At 38.0% G+C, this 24,930-nt stretch overlaps 1 protein-coding gene across 1 annotated transcript in view; it reads left to right on the plus strand.

The window, feature by feature from the left end:
* The first annotated feature begins 4,703 nt into the window (after positions 1–4,703).
* LOC140238436 (uncharacterized) overlaps positions 4,704–24,930 on the plus strand; it is a 102,504-nt gene continuing 82,277 nt past the window's right edge. Inside the window, exon 1 of the mRNA XM_072318374.1 lies at positions 4,704–4,837. Within this exon, the coding sequence (XP_072174475.1) occupies positions 4,757–4,837 (81 nt within the window). The 5' untranslated portion in view covers positions 4,704–4,756. The remainder of the gene's footprint in view (positions 4,838–24,930) is intronic.

Consider the following 24,930-nt stretch of genomic DNA (forward strand, 5'->3'; position numbering starts at 1 on the left):
TACATTAATATTTAGCCAAAAATTCTATGAGAAATAAAAACTTGAAAAAGTGTTTACTTTCTTCTCTTTTTTTTTTTTTTTTTTTTTGCTGAATGTATTTTAATGACATTGGTAATTCAATTCATACACTCATAGACTTTATATACAACAAACCGTAAGCTGACAACCATGTCTGTCAGAGTTTGCATGTTTTTCTGTTCCAATTTCAGTTAACAATATAATAATGGATGAAATGGAGGTTTTCTTGGCTGTAATTTGCTGAATGACCAAAATGTGAAGAAAATGTTGTTGTGAATTAACCCTTAAATGGTCTTCTTGCTATTATTTTTACTATATGACATAGGCATCAAACAATAGCTAGGTCCCTATAATAGAAGGAATGGAAAATACAGTATTTTCAAAGACTACCTTTGTATTTTGTGTCATTTTCACAAAATTAGTTTTGCTTGTAGCATCACTTTTTAATCATATTATCAATCTGCAAACTAAAAATTCCAACATTATGGAAATGTGAAATGTGATACCAATTACCTATCCCAAACAATCATAGATCTCATTTATATTTCTTTATATTCTAATAAATAGCGACCCCATGTGTTGACCATGAGAAATTGACTTGCTTTTCCTTTGTGGCGAATATAAAAATGATTGGTATGAAATGGAAACATATATACCGTTATACTGGGGATAAAGAAATATAAAGAAAAACATGATCTTAGCATAATCATTTCCTATGCATTTCTTTATATTTTGGTAAATAGCGCCCTCAATGGGTGACCTTGAGAAATTTCAAATGTTGGATTATAGAGCATGAGTTGCTTTACCCATGTGCCAAAATTGACGGTGACAAATTAGGAAAGGGACGGGCCGGGCACACACCCCCCCCCCCCCCCCCCCCTCTTAGACCTGGAAAGGGTCAAAATATCTTGGGCTTTATAGGGTTAATGAAACAAATAACTGATATACACAGAAATTATTCAGGAGTGGTCTAATTGGTAAGTTTAAAGGGCAACAACAGCAAAAAACAACAACAAAAAAAACCCTTTGATATGACAACTCAATCTTAATTATCGTTTCCTAAAGCCATAATGACAGGGACTATTACATAAACGCTAACAATGTTTAATATTTATAGGGATCATTACCAGTATATAGAGTCATAATGTTGTGGTAAAATAATTATTAGTACATGATTGTAATTATCCACTTTGCTGAATGACTTTCTGAGCTTTTCTGTACTTTTTTTTTTCATTGTAGGCCTACCCAGTTACCGTTTCATTCATCGAGTCGATTCATTCTCTTTTATCATATCCAGAGGAGAGTTGTCCTGTTGACTGTACAGCCGTACGCGTATGATGGATACAGTTTGATTGCATTTTCAACAAAGAGTACACAGTATAGGCCTAAAAAATAACATCAAAAGCAATAGGGCCTATACATATTCTATATACATCGAATTACATAATGTAAAAACAAATCGAGAAGGCTATAAATAGATGCATGATATATGTGTAGTCATGAAATGATGTTGAAATTAAAGTATAAATTATGAAGTAGAATGAAGCAATTAGTTCGTCATCATTCTAAAGCAAAATAAAACCTTTCTAGAGTGATACCTCACTTGTTACACAAGGAATAATCTTGAAGTCATGATTTAAAAAAAATCGAACATTTTCTTATCATTTTCTTTGTTTTTAGCAGCTTTAAACGCAAATATCGAATTCTGAATTTACGAATGCATGGAGTTAACTCATTTTACGATCAAACTTTTATTTTTCTGTGCGTGTACCTACTTATATTTTCTGTTATGTACGAGTGGAGAACTTACTGAAACTGAAACTGAAATTATCTTACAGGCCCTGAAGTGATTATTTGGTGCATACCGTTTGTGATGTTTCCTCCTTCCAGGGAGGGTGGTTACAGTTCGTTATTCCGAAGGTTCGTTATTCCGAAGGATCTTTGGTCCGAAGGTTCGTTATTCTGAAGGTCACGTTATTCCGAAGATTCGTTATCCCGAAGGTTCAAGTTAATCCGAAAATGTGATAAGGTTTGTTAGTCCGAAGGTTCATTAATCCGAAAATGAAATAAGTTCGTCATTCCGAAGGTTCGTTACGAAAAAGAAACAAAGCTCGTTACTCCGAAGGTTCGTTACGGAGCCTATTTCACTTCGGATCAACGAACCTTCGGAATAACGAATTCTATTTCATTTTCGGATTAACGAACCTTCGGAATAACGAACCCTATTTCATTTTCGGATAAATGAGCCTTAGGAATAGCGAACCCTATTTCATTTTCGGATTAACGATCCTTCGGAATTACGAACCTTCGGAATAACGCCACAATTAATGTTCGGATTAACGAACCCTTTTTCATTTTCGGATTAACGAACCTCTAGTGGCCCGTTGCGTAAAACTTACCGTTGAATTTCAATGGTAACTACCGTCAAAATTAGGCGTCACAGCCAATCAGCATCAAGGATTATAAGCTTTACCGCTAATTTGAAGACTTACCGCTAGAAAGGAGCGGTAAGTCCAGCGGTAAGGGTTTTATGCAACAGGGCACCTGTATATAGGGAATTTGTGTGTTTCGGATTAACGAACCTTCGGATACCAAACCTTCGGAATAACGAACTTTCGGAATAACGAACAGCACCCGGGAGGGTGAGTCTCACCTCCCTGCTCCTTTCTAACCCAATTATTAAGCAATTCAAGTCCAGTAGCTGGTCTGATAAGAAAGAGTAAAAAAAACCTCACAACAGTGAAAATAATTCTGATCGAAATCGGCAGAAGCGGATCTAGAGGGGGGGGGGGGGGGGTTGGGGGGTTGCAACCCCCCCCCCCCCCCCCCCCAAAAAAAAAAAATAAATAAATAAAAAAAATAAATAAAAAAATAAAAAGATCCGGGGACCATTTTTTTTTGTAATCTTATCTTTTTTTTTAACTTGTAATTTTATTTTTTTCTATTTATGGCAATGACCTCTATACCAAAAATAGTGGTGTTTTAGATGCAAGAAAACGCCATTTTCACACACAGATTTTCAAAAATTCTCCCTACTGTGGGAAGGGGGGACACCCCCCTCCCACACCCTCCCCCCCCCCCCCCCTCGCTCGCTCCGCTCGCTCGGGCTCGGTCGCTACGCTCCCTCGCATACCGCCCCCAACCCCCTCCTTTATAAAAAGCTAGATCCGCCCCTGTTATCACGGGTAACTACTACGGAAGTTATGATATTGTGAAGTTTTGCTGATTTCTGCAGAGTAGTTCTCGTACAGCTGATATGAATATGCAAATAAATGAGCTGATGATGACATCACCTCACAATTTTCATTGACCGTGTTAACAAAAATGACGAAAATTCAATATTTCTGTTAATTGTTTGGTCAAATAACTTTCAAATAATGATCAGTCACAGATATAGGCCGTATCAGAATTTGAGACTGGAGCGTAATTGCATTTAAAAGAAAACTGCCAGTTTTAAAATTGTAGATACGAAGTATGAAGTTGTGAAGAGATGACAGACTTGACTAGCATTCGTGGTATTTTCTGGTTCCTATTATCATTGCCTTTCTATGTATCTGAATATGACTGTAAACGTGTACAAGACTTGTAATTGCGTGAGATAATGAATGTATTCGTTCGTTCATTCATTCATTCATTCAGTGCAACATGGACAATAATAATTCGATTTGATAATTTTAATGTGTCCTGTCCTGGAAATGTATCCCGTATGAGTGAACGTGCTCTATATAAATCGTCATTGGGTTCCGATTGTGCCAAATTTGTAAAATGCTTTTACAAAATTGACCAGGGTCCGTATGAATTGAGTCAAACCTGCCTTAGCTGTATACGGCCACTGGTCCCCCTCCCCCACCCCAACCCCTCTCCCCCCCCCCCCCAAAAAAAAAAGCATGTGAAAAACCCTGTGCAAAGCGGCCACCTGTCTAAGACAGTCACCAATCTTATTACCCTCGGTAGATTTTAACCTAACTGTAGGGGTCACAAACCCATTGAATCACCCTTAATAAACACTGAATATCGGATAACCTGTCTATAACGGCCACTCCCGTTCATCTCCCTTGGGTGGTCGCTATAGACAGGTTTGACTGTACACGTGGTATCAGAAAATCGGGTTATTGTCTTACTAGAGGAATAAGTTACATGTTACTATAAGGTCATTATGATACTGGTCTGAAGTTGGTCCTTGAAATATCAATTTCCCACACATGCTTTTTCATAAAGCCTACAGCACGCGCCGCGCCGAAACATGTGCTCCGTATACTATCCGCCAAATATGAACTGCGGATCAAAGTTTACGTTTCGCATGCATGGCCTTGCACTGTTTTGTACCCATGGTAGCTGGCTCCATTTACGTTACTAATACCAGGCCCATCCGTTGGAGGTAAAGTTCCCTGGATAATCAGGGAACAGGCGCATTGGAACAACAGCAACGGGTATCACCATCCTCCCATTCCCAGATTACAGCCACATCGATCACGCGCGCGCCCGACTGTCGTCATTTTACTTGACCGATCAACGTAGCAGTCGTTATCCCGTGTACGACGACTTTTTCTCCTCGAGCTAGTAGCTGTACGCACGGACGCGCGTATGGTATACTTCCATAGCTATCCGGAATATATCCAGCTCCGCATGAAAGTATATCTCGTGCGTTTAGTGCAGCTGCGCCGTAATTTGACTGTGTATGTAGTCCGCTGGGTGTACTGCGATATCGTCGTTCTTTGGAATACTAAAAGTCGGAGATATGGCAAGTAAATATTCTCCAAAAGGTGCCTGCAGAGTACAAAAATCCACGGTTTCTGGATCTGTCAGCCCTTCCGAGAAAGTAAGTGGCATTTCACTGTAACGATATAATTGTGCAAGGGAAAAATGGCTCGGATTTAGAGGGAGAGGGTGTACGTGTTCGCTGTGCTGTGCGGAGCTTCGCTATTCCGTCTCTAGCTCACACTGCCACATACCGCAATAGGGTCTAGGATCCTATATTGCAAGTTGCAGTTTCCAGTTTATACAGTCCAGTATGAACATGATTAATGTGGTGCAGACGGATGAATTCATACAAATAATACCACAATTTAGTCGCCAAACTGACCCGCGGCGGCAGCTCGCAGACATCAGTCGCGTGGAATACATCATTATGTGGTCACGAATGACGAATGACATTTTGGAAGATAGCTTTCAATGACTTCATGTATTGTAATCCTACTGCCAACCAACTGGTGTCTCAAATTGTGAATGAAATCAATTTCACTCTTACTTTTAGTGATGATGTTCTGTTGCCTGCTGACGACTGCGTGCTACTGCTAGCTGCTGGACGTAGCTAAATTTTTATTCTACCTTTCTGGACATTTGAACATGCAGCATCCATGGAAATTTACGGGTCTGAGGGCCTTTTATTATTTTTTTCACATTTGATTTTCCACATTTTTATTGATGAAATAAGATAAATGTTTTCTCATTCCTTTGTTAAATTGTGCTCTCTTCTACCCATGACCACCTTTCCCTATGTGCTGCGATCCGGTCCATGGGTTGCGGTTGGTCTTCCCGCCACTTGTTTTTATCATAGAACTTGAGTTTTACGTTTTGAGGGGTTAGCAGCACCCGTTGTAGTTCAACAGTTGTCTTGTTGTCCCTCATCTCTCCGAGAAATCCCACCCATATTCCAACCCCAGAGAATACAAAACAAAACAAAAACAAAAATTTAGGGAAAAATGACTAAAAACGCTTATGAGATTCCCCGAAAGTTCTGCCCACTTGTATTCTTCCCGTCAAAACAGGGAGATACTGTACCCTTGACACTTTGACTTTGATATTACCCTTTGCGGGTGCGTCCAGGCACCCATGGGAATCCACGGGTCTCGGGGCCTCATATTTTTTTTCACGTTATAAGAGAAAAAAATAAGATATATTGTCACCTTCGTTTGCTCTCTCCTTTTTGCTTGTTTTTATCACCCAACTTTGATGGATCATAGTACCACCCGTTTATCTGTTTCAGACTGTTCATTATTATTCTTATTATTATCATTATTGCCATTATTATTATCATTATCATTATCATCATTTATTACCATTATCAAAAAGGTTTTATTTAAGTATTACTGTATTTTATATTAAATCTATTAACATAGGGATGAATCAAAGGAAGGAAAAAAGTTAATTTGTCAAGAATTGTGAATATCTTTTTGCCATTGTAAAGGTCACTCTACGCTTGATAAAATGCATGTAGCTTCATTATCATTTATATTTCTTTTTAAGTGTTAAAAAAGATCCACCTGTTTGTGTCTCTTCCACCCACACTTAGTTATGAATCATAGCACCCCCACCCCATTCATTTGCATCAGACTGTTTTATTATTAGGGCTATTATTATTATTGTTGTTGTTGTTGTTGTTATTATTATTATTATTATTACTATTATTATGGTTTTGGACACAGTAATAATCTAATATAGGGATGAATCAAGGTACAGTAGGTGGAAAAGTAATTTGTTAAGGATTGTAAATATCTTTTTTCCCCATTATGCTCTTGATAAAAGGCTTTTCTGAAGACAATCCTGTGCAAAATGTCCAAAACTGCTTCACTGCACTCACATGGTACGTGATCTTGTGCTGAGTACAGTAGGCCTACTTCATAGAATTCTAGTGTTTTTTGTTGCTGTTATTGTGCTTTTCCCATTAAAAGTAGCAACTACTCTCACTTTTCCACTGCTCAGTTCAACCAATAATGAGAGAGAAAGAGAGAGATATAGTGGGGTGGGAGAGATAAAGGCAAATGTTAGAGTGTTATTTTCTTATGATATCTTTTATTCCATGTGTTGTGTGTTGAAGTGAGAAACCTTAATGAGTTGCAGTAGGCGTCTACTGACATTTATGTCTGAAGTCTGAAAGTTTGGTAATATGGCTTCGCTCTCCTGCTTTCAGTAACAGTACTACTTTCTCTTTTCTCACAGCTGACATGCTTCAAGGCTGTCAGAAGCATTGGTTTATAAAGTGCTCTAATATCCTCTTGATTTACTCTGTCCAGTACAAGTTAATGATTTGAAACAATGTCATCAAACCTTGGTATACAGTAATTGCTTGTCCATATTGAGGGTTGTATTTACGTAGAAGTCCCTACTTTTTATGAAAACTTTGTTAGAGTCTTGTTCCATTTAGGCTTCCTCCGCAGGATCTTGTTCCATTTTTAGGCATTTATACTCTGCAGGATGTCATACAAAATATTTTATTTCTGGTTTGATCCCTTAGTGATCAGTGGCTGATGTGCCTGAAAAGAGTTGGCTGTTACCTCATCATTTCTTTCTCCCTCTACACACACACACACACACACACACACACACACACACACCTTTCTCTCTTTCTCACATGTTTTTCTTTGTTTTATTTGATAGGCCCTATACACCATATCTACAACTTACAGGTGTGTAATATAATACTGATATTCAAGTTGCACTATTCAATTTTTTAGAATTGCATGACAAATTGAGATCAGTGAGCTTCTGTACACATAATGAACTGTTAATAGATGCCTATTGATACCCTCCCCCCCCCCCCAAAAAAAAAAAAAAAATGTTTACAAAGCACATTTAGTGGGCTGCAAACAGTATCTTTCCATTGGGAAAAATAATGAAAAGTTGTCTTGTCTCTAACCCTCTAGTACCTGAACTACACCCATGATGCTACTTTGGTAAAATGCACATGTTTCTATTTATGTCTGGCATTGAACACTGTAGATAGTAAGATAGTAATGATGACTTCTAATCTTAAGCATGCAGGGCACCTGGTTAGAGCATCATACTGGCAACTTGAATTGCTATTGCACAAAGGCTCCATATATGCTCTGTCTCAATGTGTTAAAGAGCATCCTCCTGTAAAAATGTACATTTTGTACATGTACATTGTATACACATGGGTACCAAAAGACATCTTATTGCTTTACATACACAGGGTTCCCACAGTCATGGAAAATCCTGGAAAAATTTGTGGTCATGGAAAGTCGGGGAAAAGTCAGGGAATTTGGAAAATTTGTGAAAAGTCATGGAAAAGTCATGGAATTGCATTTACCTCTTGGCTATGGCAGCTTTCCAGTTTGTCGTGTCTCGCAACTCTCATACTCTGTGATCATACTCTGCTATTATAATTGGTGTTCATGATTTCAATTTTTCCCAGTTTTGTGACATCCCAAATTCTACATAATTCCTGGGACATATACTAATGATAATAGATGTACAATTTGTACATGTCATGAGTAAGATAGTGGGTGGAATGGATGGCTGTGAGGGGAGGTGGAGGCCATCATAACGTGTCTGATTTTGGAAACCGTGCCAGAAAGGAAGTCATGGAAAGCAGCAATTTACATACATGTATGTAGTCATGGAAAAGTCATGGAAAAGTTGTGGAATTCTGTTTTCAAATTTCTGTGGGAACCCTGCATACAGTACTATACTTATCAAATTTAACTACCACTTCCAGGTCATTAGTTCCAGCACACTAGCTGTGGTGTATTACACGTATGTCTTTGTCAACCTACAGTACGGCTATACATTGTAATTTTTATGTTTTGGTATTAAATGGTTCTCTCACTTATAATACTGAAGTCTTGATTTAATTACTACAGTGTACATGTAGTATAGTCTGTCAGTGTTTAAATATTTCCTTTTCACTAGGAGGATGTTTAAATGTACACAATTGTATTCTTCTGTGTATGCACCTGTGTGTGTGTGTGTGTGTACACTGTACAATGTAGTCCACTCCAAGATTGCTGATACATGTGATATGGTATATATTATGCAGCCAGTATCCCACTTTTGTATATTCCTGTGTTAATTTTTATGCTCACTCATCTCCAGTCAATCACTCATCTCCAGTCAAAGTGTTTGAAAGTGCCATTGCCATCTCAGACAGTGTACAGTTGTAGTTGTCAGTGGTGTTGACAAGAATGAAGCCATATGATTGTTTATTGGGTCAGTAAGTGGCTTCTGCTATTTTTGGCTGCATGATGCAAAATATAGGAAATGTTTTCCATCAATCATTTGAAGGTCTATTAATGAGTGTTGTGTACTACTAATCTACTTGTATTTACTGAGTATCCCCATATAAAATTTACAGTGCTCTTTGAGTGTATTCTTTGCCTCTGCATTTGTATTGGATTCTCACAGAAACCAGAGCTGGAAGAACCAATTTGGTACTTACAATGTACCGGTACACAGTACCTTGAAAGTTGTGTATGTACATGTACATGGCATTCATAAGTGTTATGTCAGAGAGATAAGGTGTTTATCCTTTCTTTTTCCTTCAGGACTAAAAATTAAGTACCCGCAATGAGTATGTGTTTTATTTGTATTGTAAAAGTTTAACAAAAGTCTGCCAAATGCAGGCTGTGTTATCTTGTCAAAAGTTGGTATAAGCCTGAAATGAATTTACAGATAGGCCTACAATGTACAATGTACTGTATGTGTGCACTTCTTGGTTCAACATAGGTTGATCTGCTTCATGTTTCTATTTCTGTGATTCAACATAGGTTGATCTGCTTCATGTTTCTATTTCTGTGTGTGTAAGAACTTTCACTTTAAGTATTGTACTAAGAGAACTGAATGATTTCAGAATGAGGACAGGATCAAAGTATGCAGAACATTACATTCAGGACATGTATATAAAATGCTGACTTGAATAGTAAAAAGGACATGTATGTATGTATACACTCAGTATGTACAATGTAAAGTTCAATTTACTACACACTGTAACAGTTTGCATCACTGGCCAGATACAATGTACACTGTATGTAGAATTGTGAAGAAAATAGCAAGGCCGCCAGAATTGTGACCAGCCAAAAGATTTTTAAGCTATTGGCTACAGGTTGTAGGTGGCTTTTATTGATCACCATTTCACTCAGCGCATTGTAGGCAGTAAGTTTACTACCTGTTCCTTTAGTTTTGCATTGCTGGGCTGAATTGATCATTTGTTAAAATCCTGGTGGGTTTCAAACTGCCTACGTACAGCATAATGGGTCAGTGGAGCATGTTGTGTTCACTGAGACCCCAGGGGCCGGAATGGTTAACCGCAGAAAGTGTGCTCTATTTTTGTGAAGCAAGTGATGGGAGATGTAATTTGGTGGTAAGTGTTGGTAGTGTGAAGAATAGGAGGCTTTGACGACACATGATCTCCCTTTTGTGGCTGTCTAGCGGGTAAGATTTATACAATGGGGCTGCTTTACAGGTAAACCAAACAAAATCAATGCCTTGGGAGGACGAGAGAACACCCCTTGAAAAGGGCGGCGGGTTGTGAAGGGAAGCCCCAGACAAGTGGATCAAGAACAAAGGATTCTGACTTGGGGCACCTCAGTTACATGTAATGACTCGTGATCATATTAGTGGCACAAATTCTGGGAGGAAAAAGAAAAGCCATACATGTACAACGTAGTGTGGTATTCGACTGAGTTTGCATGTCATCACAGTCATGTCCATCTGAGGAATCATAATGGTGAAGTGATCTTTGCCTGATATCAAAACCACATCTACCCGGATTTCAATCTGCATTGAAAGAGGAGACAGATGGATTGAGAGTTTGCAGCTGTATACATTGTACATTCAGTAGGCTTTATTGATTCATTACCAATGGGTCTTTAGTGAAGGGATGTCGGTGGAGCCCAGAGATGCAAGGTACAAATGTATTGTAAGCGCAACTGGTGAAGGTTATTTGGTGGCCAAATGCATACAACTAGCATCCTATTGAAGCTACCCACTGCCATCGTCATGAATCGGCTTGTTATTATTTTTTTTTTTTGTCCCTACAATACCTACAGTAGACCTATGAATATTGTACCTTAACTTAGTGTTCTGTGGTTTGCAAGTAAATAGTAGGCCTATCCAGTTGACCAGGATGGTATAAACTCACTTGCCCTGGGCATAAATTAGTATTTTATCAAAATTTCACGTGCCTGTCATTTCTTCTTTTTTTTTTGCCTCATAAGGCAAATAAGATGAATAGGCACTTGAAAATGACAGTTCAAAGTGTAGAGCCCTTCCCCAAATGCCCATTCAGGCAAGAGGGAAAAATATTTTTGTTTGTAATTACTTGATGACAAAATTAGACAATTTTCAGATACAGTAACAGTGCCCTTAATAATCTATTGATGTACCATTATTTCATTCCCCACAAAAAAAAAAAAAAAAAATGCCGTCATTTTGAACAGTCACATAGAATAATATTGATCTGATGGAATTCATTTTGATAAATTTTTTATAGCACTATACATGTACATGTACATGTTTATCTCCTTTCTTTTTTTTTCGTAATTTACTCCTGCTTTATCCAGTTCAGATGTATTCAAAGACTTCAGTAGAGATGATAACTGCATTCACAGGATTTGCAATGTGATCCTTCAAATCCTGGTTTTGGTGGTTTTCCCCCATCGTTGCACAATCAGTTTCAGTATTCCGAGTAACACAGGTCAACTGTCGCGAGGAAGTATTAATTTCAGTCGTGAAGAATACGAAATACCTTTCAGCAAGCATGTTCATCGAAAACCAAATTTCATGATGTTGCTAATGTCATCAGCTTGGGGTCATCAGGTTGTCCCTGTACATTACTATGCCTGTTTCACTTGAAACAAAAAGACCCCCCCACCCAAAAAAAAAAAAAAAAATAACAAAAAAAAAAAAAAAAAAAAAAAAACCACACTCAAAAATGAAATGTTTGGTTGGTACAGTGTAATAGAGAACAAAGAACTCAACTCAACCTTCAAAGCTGCCTGACAATTCTTTGTCAGATGATGTCATGAGAGTGCAGTCTTGGGCAGTGTGTGTTAATAATACATTATGCCTTGTATACACCCTAGAAGGTAGCAAAATGGAATGCTTGAAAGTACAATGTACATGTTTACACAATGTAGTCCTTCATAGGATATACCCTTATTGATTACTGTGCCATTTTTACTTCAGGCGTGATATTGCTTTTTCATCAGTGGGCCAGATTGGCTTTGACATTTGAGGGCATTCCCTAAATATTTGCGCCCCAGACAAATTGAACTGGACAGGACAATTTGACTGACTGTGCATACATTGTACAGTGATTGTCCATCTTGGGTCTGATGACGCACATTGTATTAACTGTCATGGCTGAGGTTCTATGCTCAGTAGGAGAAATTTTTAGTGCATTATAAACGTGAAATAAGAGCCAGTTTCTTCCTGGCATTTGTAGAACATTCTTGCAGAAAGAGAGGACGTAGAGAATGATTTTATTAATATTTTCTGTCATGTTGAGTAGAACAGCTACAACACAAATGATAGGAATCTGTAGATTACATTGTACATGTATTTACCACTGTAAAGTTTGACATGGACGAATCACAATTACCAGTTGTAAAACCAGAAACATTCCACAAAAAGCCAACGACCTTTTTCACAGCATGAAACTTCATGGAAAATTGGCAACTACGAAACAATTACGAGTATACATGTACTGCAGCCACACGTACCAGTAATACAGCAATTTGTTGAATGCACCATGTACAATCTAGAGATAAGGCCAAAAAAAAAAAATTGTTGCATTGGCGTAACCCGCCCGACCCTAAAAATTCCGCCGACCCCATGTTTTTTTTATTATTTTTTTTGCTATCGATATCAAATATCTTGTTGATTGCGATCACGATCGCACAAACCCGGAAGTGGAAACGGCTCTGGGGATATCGGATGTATATCGGAAGCCTTCCTTGATCAGTACGTCATCTGTTTCCAACACGGACATGTACTCTAACAAGATTTATTCAGTGTATACGTAGCATTCAGACTGCGATGTATTGTGCACAGTTTTGCCATAGGTTTCTTGTGTAGAGAACTTACACGAATCTGTATATGTGGGACTGTAATAGAGATCGCCGTATGCGATGAAAAGATCGTACATATGGGTCAATTTGCATCTATCTTATCTAAGTCAAAATAGTAAAATATGAAGTGAAAACATTCAGGATAGGGATTTCAACATCTTTAAATTCTGTGAAGGGGTATAATTCCAGTAATATCGGCCTCATAAATGATTTGTAGAATAGATGAACACAGCACATTCGGTGCAGCAGTTGTAACTGTTTACTGAGCTGAGCACGAGTTTTACACGTAAAATGCAGGTAGCAAAACAAAAAAAAAAAAAAAAATCCGCCCGACCGACCCTATTTGAAAATCTCATGTTACGCCAATGCAACAATTTTTTTTTTTTGGCCTAAGCAACAACAAACACAAACACATTTATAAGCATGACCAGTATGCTTAATACACCTTGTACAATTTGTATGAGTACTCATGCAGCGTGGTGAGCATTAAACTGGCATTTGGTGCATTATAATTTTGTATAGTCAAATACTTTTAATAGTGTATATTTCACTTTTATGAATCTTGGCTCCTTGCAGAAGTTTCTTACATGCAAAAAAAAAAAAAAAAAAAAAAAATCTGGTCTTACAGTATCTGGATTGCTATCATGGCCATGCTCGAACAAAATGTGCGAGATGCTGATAATTGTGTAATATAGTGTATGTTGCGCAGAGCAATATAAAGTTTCTAAGCAGAATCTAATGATATTGGATATTATGCAATAGCCATCTTATTGTCATGTTTGCAAACCTTGATTAGAATATGATTATAGCATACAGACTGTACACCATGTATGTGTAAATCTAGATGATATGCACAGGGATGATTTGTTACTTTGCAAATTATAGAGTGATGAATTGGATAGAATGGAAGAAGTACAGAGTTCATTGGAAATCAGTGTACATGTACAAGTAATATTCTTGCCAACACAGAAATCCCACGTGTTTGCCACTAGCAATACAAAGTGAAGCTGTGTATCAGGTTTCAACTTTGCTGCCGTACTTTGACTCTACTCTCCTTTGGCTAACATATCAGGAAAACTTAATATTGCCTTTCTGAGCAGGTGCACTTACGTGTATAACCAGGAGCGCACAAGGAATTTATAGTCCAGGTGTCAAATGCTGACAAGAGAAACAGTTAATAAAAAGGTGTAGGGAGAAGAAATGAATCCTTTGCTAACCATGTACATGTATGCTTGTACTTCCAGGGTTCAAGAAAGGGTCAGGTAATAATATTTTTAAAAACAAATTGGAGTTATGCTAGTGCTAGAAGGACAAAATATCAATGTTCAAGAAATACTAATATTCATCAAGGAATATTCATGTGTATTTGGTAGAAAGATTAAAAGAAAAGACGTTATGAAATTGTGAATAGATGCCTCTATTCCTCAAAAAGCAAGCAAACAAACAAATATAAATATACTGTACATGTAAGATCTATAATTTATCATTGCAAATGGCTGAAAATTAAGATAGTTTGGCACCTGGCTTAGGCAATAACAGGTACCCGCTACTGTAAAACCAGAAATATTTGCGGCATGAAATTTTCACAGTTTGAAATTTTGTGACTTCCCACTGGCATAGGCCTACATGTATAGTATAGTCAAGATTTTTTGTGTACATTATATGCGAATCTTGGCCCCTCGCGAAATTCGCGAAAATTTCATGCACGCGCAAATTTTCAGTTTTACAGTACTTTTTCTTATCCCTTGTGGTAATAAAATTATCAACATTCTGAAAATTCTGCACATAAAAATAATATGAGAATTCTTTGTTACAATACAGTAGGAATGAAGATTTTATTCCCGGATCAAGCACAAAATCCAGCCAAATGTATTGAGCTGAAATACGACAACATATGAATATGCTAATGAGAAATATTCAGTTTATCCATCTCCAGCATGAATACCCATTATATTAAACACCAGTTTTTTAGTGATTTCACCTTTAATGATTAAACAATATAGGCCTATTCAATGAACCTTGTAGGTTTGGACTATGTCCATTTCCCTAGGTTTCAGCCAGCATCCAGATTCTGTCAAAGTGCCAACTCACATCTGCCTTGGTGGCCCTGAGCTGTTGCATTGTCCGACTGTGTAGGGGTGTTCTACTAGTGTGAAAAGTCTGTATTTATGAAAATAGTAATTTTTGGTTGCATGTGCTGGTGCTGTATGTTGGAGCAAACTAACAAGCATTACTATGAAGAAACCATTAGTAGCACAACACTTCTGCTGTGTGGGGAACCGTTTCCTGAAGGAATGTATTGGTGTACCATTTATCTTGTTGTTTGTCTATCCAGTCTTACATGTATGAACTATGATGTTACACTATGCCATACTTTGCGAGGTTTTTCTCATCGCAAATTTTGGAAATCTGGTGCTATTCGCAAATTTAACAGTGCCCGAAAATATCTACTCAGATCCCAACATGAGTGCGACGTGTAGGCCTACCAAATTTGTACGTATGACATTTCTCTGTTCATCACTGTATTCCATGATCTCGAATTTAACCACTACCGAAATTGTCAGGAAGTCCCGATTCATAAAAAAATTGACTCGCTAGTGAATACATTGTAATTGGGAAATGACTTGGATACTTTTGGTGGTGAAGGATTAGAGAACTGAAGTGAGATTGCATTGTAGACCACTCGGTTGCAAGGTGGAATGGGATGTCGGAAGTTTTAGTCAGGCTTATTAATACCAACAGGGAAGTGATGAGGGAACAAACAGTATGGTAGGAAAGCTAACCTACATTTAAAAGTATTGCATGAAGGTGATTTTCTAATCTTACCAAGGTGCCTTTATTTAGGACAAAGAAGGCTACTCTTGGATGAGACTTGCTTGGTGATCTGGCTCTATCTACATGTATGCACCCTTGGCAGTTGCACTTATAACAAGTCACCTTCTTGTCTAAGATACAGAATGTGTGGTATCCTTGCAAGTTCTAAATAAGTCAAAAAGTCTATATTCTCAAAAGTTCTATGTGTATGTGAGGCACCTTGTTGAGGTCATGAACAAGTCTTGCCATTTTGTCCTGACTAAACTTATAATACCCACTCTAGGCAGTTAAATATGAGACCTCCCCCTCCTCTTCCTGAACAAGTCACCTTCTCTCCGAGTGATCATGGAGCTCCATGGCATGACTGAGCTTTGGTGAAATATGGCTCAGGTGCAGCAGTCATCAGGGGGAGTAGCCAGTACAGTAAATGGGCAAGGTGGAAAGATCACTGTGTGGTAGCATGGACCTAGTAGGTCCATGGTGGTAGCTACACTAGTATCCCCTGCTTTGATGTAATAGCCAGAAGATGTCTGTTCCAATGTTATTTATGGATGGTATGTCTTGGCCTCTGTGCAGATTGGCAACTGGGGTTGTCCCTTTCATTTCTGTTTTATTCTGACAAGCTTCCAAATCACACTGTGCAGTATAAACTTGGCTTGGTCCGTGGTTATTTTGTATCTGGGTGATTATGCGGGGTGTGGTGATTTGTTTTGCACAAGATATCCTGGTCCAAAATAACCTTGTTTTTGAAAAGCTACACTGTCGTGGTTACAGTGTGCAGTAAAATTTGATACTGTAAACCTTGACAGAGAATAAAATGTCGTTGGTTTTTATAGTCATCTCGTAATAAACATACTGTACATATGTCACATTGATTGTTGTCTACATTTTGATAGATTTTCCATATGTATGGTTCAAGTTATCTTTACCAGTGCAATGGAATATGCAGCAGTCTTTTATTTGTTTGAAGTGTTTTGCCAGTTATGAATTTGGTTATACTTTGAAAGGTAAATTTAGTAGATTTACGCTTTAAGAGGAGAAGATCAGATTTAGTGCATGTACTATGTTTCACTGTTCATAACTGACTTCGAGAGTCACTTTACAGTACATTACAAGGAGTGACCTCTGTTTGGGGGGGGGGGGGGGGGTGGCCAGCAAGTTGTACCTTCAATCCTCATACTGCTCTGTCTAATTTAGAGTTACTTATCATACCCCTGTCAGCCTCCCTACTTCATATTTGTATAGCTCTTCTGTCAACACTATCAATACTCAAGTTTGCAGACCCATTGTGGCCAGGCTTGTCAGTTTGCACATTGGACATTCGAGCCCTAGAGATGCAAGTAAATCGTCATCGCCTGTTGCCACTGCCTTAAAGTTCGTAGCCAATGTTGAAACTGGCCTGCTTGCTGCTTCAGTGTGAAGCCTAACACCTGTCTTTTATTGATACACGTATTGCAAGCTACATTGTAGAGAAACTGAAAATGTGTGTGAAAAATAATGTTGCAGTTTGTTTGTTGAACTGTTTTAATTTTCCGTGAAAATCAAGTTGAAGCACCTGGGATGGAAACATGAGTACTGTATACGCCATATATTTTGCGAATCGGGAATTCCCAATGATTTCGCGAGTGGTTAAATTCGCGATCGTGGAGTCCTGCACCGAACAGAGAAATGCACATGCACCTGTCACATCCACATCGGGATCAGAGTCAATATTTTCGCGTGTCTTTAATTTCACGAATAGCACCTGATTCGCAAAATTCGCAAAAATAAAAACCTCGCGAAATATTCAGCGTATACAGTATAAGGTCATTTTCATGGGGTATCACTATACAATGTACACTGTATCTATTCCCATTTGCCAATATTTCCAAGAAGATGGTTTCAGTCTAATGATAATTTTGTGTCTGATACTGTTTGTATTGTGATTTTCATGCATTTTTTCTCTCTAAGTCTATTAAAAGATTCATGTCTTATTGTATCAGTGCCAAGTAGTTGAAACCAGTAGTTGCGTGATGCAATACTGTAAGAGCTGTTATTTTCGAGAATTTTGCGATTTAAAACACATGAAATTATCTTGAGCAGACAGGCATTTGTGCACAAGCATTAATCACAGATTTAATTACCTATTCATTAAAATGCACTAACCAAAAACAACTTGACATGATGATAGTATTACCAATAAATCATAGTGTGGCATGATTTGTATCTGAAGGTAGACATACAAATCATTGACCAGATGGTTAATTACAAGTAGTAGTATGAGCTCATAATGGTAAGGTTTGTCTCATTAATGGCTTCAAGTTTTGCCTGTTTTTAAACTTGCTCCTCTGATTGTAACAGAGCTGAAAGTGCTGATGTACATTTAAAGTTCAGTGAATACGAAACATTTTCTACCAAATTGTCTTTAAAACATTTTAGAACCAAAACAAAAATGAGCAGGGCTTACTCTACTGAAGCTTCCTATGGACAGCAGCACAATAAAAAAAATAAAATAAAAAAGAAATAAAAAAAATCAGTTCTTGAGAGTTTATTCTCCCGTGTGACAAATATCCTCTGCAGGAATAGAAGAGATACAGCAACAGTTTTCAGAGACAAACCCTGATTCTGTTATTTTTTGTTTTTGTTTTATATGGTCAAATAAAAAATGGATTTTAAGAATCAAGAATATTTGTCTGTTAACTACACAAATCTGCCCTCCACTGGCAAACATAGTTCAACTGATATCAAACTATTACTGTATAGTACATTGACAATACATCAACAGAGCATAGAAATAAAGATATATTGTGTATAAATATACATTCATAATATAACCATAAATTATATTATGTATAATGTGTATTACATATATAATATGTCATATATAATATATATTAATTAAATCCCTTCCAGCACCCCTCTCCCTCCCTTTATTCAGTCTACCAGGTATACTCCTTAGTGTAAGCAAGAAAAGAAAGAATAGAGATCTACAATGTAAATATAACTGTGGGAGAGAAGTCACTGAGAAAGAGAGGCAGAGGAGATAAAGGGAGAAAGAGGGGCTCTAAAACAAAACAAAAACAACAGCAGTAATAACAACAAAAACAGACTGTATGGTCACTAATCGGCCAGAAAACCTGGTAAGATACAGTACATGTCTGTGCTACTGAGCATACAATTGTATCAGAAGAAAATTGTTGTTAAATTGTTCAGATTGTTCTTTCAGCCTCAGGAGCATCATTGTCTTCAAGTCCCACTTGATTTTTCCCTCCAGCGGTTCACTACTTAAATTGTATGCTGAGGTATTATTGTAATCAGAGCCACAAAATAGAATGTATGCATGTTGTTCAGATACTGTATAAGCATTGCATTTATATCTAGTGAAATTAAAGTGCATAAAGTATATGTACAATGTAGGAATTATTGCCACCATGAGAATATTGAGTCCTTTAATAAAATACTGCTTTGTGGGCCACTAGGTCAGAGCAGAATGCTATTGTTTTCTATGCAGTTTAATGAGCATGTTGTCACAAAATGCGAGGCAAGTTGCCTCTGATTTGGGTTTTTTTGTTGTTGTTTTTTTTTTTTGTCAGTCAATATCAGACTGGTAGCATACAAATGTAAAGGATTATGCAGATTTTTACAAGATAAAAATATTGTTTTTTAGTGACCTTTGCTACATTGTATCCTGAGTGGTGTGCAATGGTTTGTGGAGGTACATGTATGTAGGCCTACATGTACATAAGTAGGCCTACATCGTTGTACAATGTAGTAGTGGGGTGGGGGGGGGGGGTGGAAGGGATGCTGAATTACCTTGTGCAGTTGTGGATGTTTTCCTCCACAAGGTACAATGTGGTGTCAGATATAACAATTGTGAGACTTTTGACTCAATGTGACATGACAGATAAAATTATTGTTCGCACTGCTGATGCAATTGTACCCATAATCAACACTCCAAAAGTGAAGAAAGATTCACTTAGTCCAGCAGTTGAAATCAATGACAAGTGAGCATGCATGCCTACTATAACTCCCCATCAGCTATCATCCAGGCTGCAGTGAAGGGATGGGGGGGGGGGAGGAGGAACCGTCTGAATGGGCTTCGCTGTGTGGATGCCATACAATTCGAGCCTGTGTGGAGTGAGCGTCTGTGATGTGCTGTCCTTAGTCCCCTGCATGTGATTGTATCTCACACACCAGACACGCTGTACAAGCACAGTGGCTGGTGATCGTGCCAGCACCGGAGTCGTTTGTGTTGTTATGATGTTTCCGTCTGTGTGGGTTTCTGTCTCTGTCACACACACACTTTCGCTCTCAAAGTCGACTGTTTGTTGTGGACCCAGTTGAATGGTACATGCGGTGATCTTTCACAGCTCGAGCCGAGACAAGGCAACTACTCTGAGTGGACGGAATGTTTTACGTGCCTTTCCATTGTCGTGAGATATTTACAGATCTGCCATGGAATGCTCGTACAAGGTAAAGGCAATATTCCCAGTGAACTGCTTGCTTCATCATGGTGAAATGTTGTCCGGAGTTTTTGCTCTAGTTTCCTTTGGATGCTTGCCTTACTTGCGTCAACTGCTAGCAGGGAAATAGGGGAAGCATCGATTATTGATTGTGTATTCCTAGCAGCTCTATTCCCACGCACTGACCTGTATTGTGAGTGTGCACAGTGTGTGTAATATATCAAATATTTTTGTTCCTAGAAGGGGATGGAGGTAGAGAAAGAGAAACATATAGTTAAGCCTTTGTTGAAAGATAGTGGCCTCTTCTTGTGCATTCTCCCTCTTTCCATTATAGCTAGATTTACAAATGATCTTTGAAATCGATATTGTAATATCTTGGATCAGTTTTCCTTTCAGTTTATTATAGCATGAGAAATGAATGTGGTTTTGAAATGTGTGTGTTGTTTTTTTCATGGCACCATTTGCTTGGAAATGGATGATTTTGATTTCAATTGAGAGGTGACACCATGCCTGTTATTGAATGTAAGTGTATGGTAGATAAGGACCTATGATACAAACAATGTAAGATTTAATGAGATAAGTCAATGAACATGTATAAGCCTAAAAGAATGATGGCATAATAGTGATTAAAAAGAAAATAAAGGTATTTCTCCTGATTGGTAGTCATTCTCTTTTCATGGTAAATTGTTGGTTAGGAGATCAGGAACAATAAATAAGTTTTACATGTATGTTCAAAGCTGTAAATGTCTTTGATTTTATGATATCTATGAAAGTTGGTATGAAGTTCTCTAGTATACACCATATATTTCTTTAGTATAATATTGTATGTTATGGTTTGGTACGTGGTTATGTTTGAAGACAATTTAGCAAGCAATTGAATTTGCTATCAACAACCACTTAGATGAAAAAATTATTCATAGATACCTTTCTTAAGAAAAGTTAGTGATTTCCCACATTAATAGCAGTAATATAGAGTGGTTATGTATTTTTTCGAGTTCACAAGTTCATAGTGCAACTATCAGTCGTCTTGAGAGAATCTCAAGATGGAAAAAAACAGTGTACTAATACACCATACAATGTGTACAGTAGCTGTTTATTCCAAATGCAACCTGAAGTAGGAGAGATTCTCCTTCTGTGGACACAAATTAATAAATCCTCTTTTGCTTGCATGCCGCACATTTCTACAGCAAAACGGATGGAAGTAATCATTTGACTTCGGTGTGGCAAAGTTAGATTAATTGTTTCCTGTAATGGACAAGAATGTGGTTGTTGGGAAGGAGTCTCTGAACTTTGAGGGCTACACTATACCATGCATACTGGTATTATAAATTCCACTGCCGCACCTCTATTAACGTGTGTTGTACATGTACTCTGTTCGATCATTTGATCTTGTGTTTTGTTTTTTTATGTAATTTTAATTTGAACCTCGACGTGCATGAAAGGCTTCGTGTCACTCTTTCCCTTCTACAAATGGTACTTCCTGTAGAAAAACTGACATGGACAATACCTGTGACGGTTCCATGATATTTGCTCCTGCGACAAATGCTCCCATGAAATATTTACACGCTACAACTAGTCCAAACATCCTAACCCTAATCCTAATTCTCACATCTAACTAAGGGTGTGTTTATGCTTCCTTTGCGAGGGCAGAATGTGCGTTTTGAAACGCTGATCGTAAACGCGCTTCAACGGGGTACTGTTTATGCTTCCTTTCTGAGGCGAACGCTTCGAACTCCGCGCTCTTCAGTCAGAATCTGCTAGGCTCGATTGCGCATGTACGTTGACCCTGGGGAAGGTAGGTCAAACTCGGGCGTGCGCTTTAATTATCAAAAAGTTGGCTGCTACATGCTAGCAAAGCTAGCTACTATACTCTCTCATCTCTCGTGCATGGTTCGTTCATGTATGTCCGATCACGTATCACGTATCACTCGTTTGCGCTTGATGATAATCAGTGATAACACCGTTTTCTTTTGTACCTCTAGCTACATTTTCGCTCATTACTCGATCGTGCTGCCATCTTATCAGTTATTTTGTCGAACATGGTCTTGTTTATGGCAAAACTGTTCAGTTCTTGCTGTGTTTCGGGCTCGGCCCAAGCAAGGAAGAGAGCCGTGAGTTCCTCCTCACTATAATTCGAGCCCTTCGAGCAAGCCATAATTACCACTCGACCATGGGATGGAGGTTAGCAACTATTGTCCAACGTGTATTGACCTGCTGGCCAGCCGCAAATCTTCACCAACTCAAGTAATTGACAAAAATAGAAGTTCAAAAAAAATCAAAGTAAAAAGGGAAGCATAAACACGGCCTTGCTGTTCAGCTTATCCGTTGTCGTAGCGAGTCAGCGGCATGCAGTGTGCATGCTTCCATCCATAACACATGTGGTACGTGATGTGGCCAGCGGCGCGGAGTTTTCGCCGGAACCGGAAGCACCTTTTTAATGACACCATTCTAAACGTCTTTAAATTTCGGTGCCTGTTTATACTTCCCCTCGAACAGCGTTTCTGTACGAACACCGATCATAAATGCACTATTTTGTGTGTTTTGAAACGACATTTTGAAACAGCGTTTATATCGAAATGAGCAAGGACGCAACCGTGTTTTGAACTAAACGCATATCAAAACGCTGATTCTGGCCCGAAAAGGGGAAGCACAAACACGGCCTAAACCTACAACCCTATCATAACCCTAACCCTAACGCTAAGTCCTTGGAGAAAATAAGACCGGAGCAGTTGTTGCAGTCAGCAAATGTAGCGTCACCACCTGTGACATGATATAGCATGAAAGAGCCGTTTAAATGCAAGAATTTATGTCACTACAATGTATCAGAGATGTAGGCATGCATGAGCACACACACACACACACATGTACACAATTCCTTGTACTATGTGGAACCCCTCCCCCCCCCCCAAAAAAAAAAAAAAAAATCATATGAAGTCCATGGCATATTGGAGTTCAGATGACTATACCTCATAACAGCTGGCCTTGAAATATAAAATGATTTGTAATCTAGAAAACTTAAATATCCATATCCTACAGAAATGCTGGTCCTTCAAGAAACTTTTTGAATGAATTTAACCTTCAGTGTTCTATTTCAGTCATATCATTAAATTTAACAATCCATCATCTGCATACTATTGCCTTAGCTTTTTGATGAAAATATTGATTTAAGGAAATATTTCAATGTAGCATATCGTCGCTGGGGCGACAAGACCTTGTATCTGCAATTTTTGTGAAAATGACTTTTTTGGATTAATGGTCAAATAATGGGTTAAAGGTGTGTACAGTTCTGGTCGAGGTGTAGATTTAGCTTTTAAGATTTTGCGAGATATTCAGAAACCACTCTATGAGATGTAAGGGGGAATGCAGTTCTAAGGGGAGTCAAAAGTTTATTCGATGAAAATCGGTTTTGAAATGGCTGAGATATCCAAAACAAGGTGAAACAAAGAGATCCTAATAAAGTTGTGGCATGTCGCCTTTTATTATTAGCACTTTTTGGGATATCTCAGCCATTTTTTGAAAACCAATTTTCATCAAATAAACGTTGAATCCTTCTTAAAATTACATGCTCTTTCATATTTCATAAGAGGCTTTTCATTATCTCACTTAGGAATGTTCAAAACATGAATCCGTACCTCAACCAGTACTGTACAGTCCCTTTAAGTGATGTCCTGTCCAAATCCCAACTGTCTTACTCCAAAAATGAAGTCACCACGGCATGTCAAAGGAAAGGCTATCCCATTCACCACAGTGCCTTGGCCGCCATGTTTTTTGGCTCTCCTGAACATTTGACATTTTGTAGATACGAGGTCTTGTCGCCCCAGCGACGATATATTCATGTATCATGCTTACCTACAATGTACAGTTGTATTTATAGACTTCTGTAGTATCCTTCAAATGTTTCTTCTTTACTTTAGCATGTCTAAAGACACTGTATTAACAATATATTTTGAAATGCTAAGGCCAGATCCTCATATTTTCTTAATCTTTATCTCTCTCTCTCTCTCCCTCTCCCCCCCCCCCCCTCTCATGTTACAATGTTTCAGTACAGTGATTTCTGCTTGTGGTTTCCAAAAATGAAAAAATAGGTTAATGTCCAATGTGTGCACTGCACTTACTCACATTATATAATGTTTTGTAAAGCTTTCAGTCGACTAGTGAGGAATAGAGTGAAATTGAATACAAAATGAATAAGAAATTGTGAGAGTATATCGTCGTCAACTTGCTAATTTGAATATTCTTAACAACTGGTCAATGTGAAATTTCAAAATCTCATATCTTATTTTCCTTTTCGATTTTTGTCATTTTTGTATCGTTCTGTTAGGGAATATTTGTTGTTCACATTCTTTTGATGTTTATTCATTTTTGGAGTGGATTTCCTCTTTAAAGAATGCAACACATCTGCTGTGATATTCCTCTGCAAAACAAATCTCAGACTTATTACTGATTCTATTTCATACAGAACACATCTTATGCCTGTTATCAACATGCAAATTCAAAGAAAAGAAAAAGGTATTGAGACCAACATAAAAGCTGTCAATGTCATAAAACATTCATCTGTAACAAACAAATGGAAACCTCAGAAACGTCCAGCAGACACACCCGAACTTTAACTGTTTTCATTGTATTCAGTTTCCCATGTCTCTGTTTATTTTTTCTTATTTATTGCAGTTGTAATTTAAGTGCTGTACTATTGCAAGTATGTAAAGAATTCACATGTCCATTTGGAATTAACCATCCAGAAGAGATTGTTTGTAAAGTTGCTTTATATTGCAATTTTATGCACAATACACAAACTGAAATGGGCATAAAATCGTTATTGATTTCACCTCTTGAAAAAAAGAACATTT

This window comes from Diadema setosum, chromosome 1 (genome assembly GCF_964275005.1).
Source record: "Diadema setosum chromosome 1, eeDiaSeto1, whole genome shotgun sequence".
In the NCBI taxonomy this organism is placed as follows: Eukaryota; Metazoa; Echinodermata; class Echinoidea; order Diadematoida; family Diadematidae; genus Diadema; species Diadema setosum.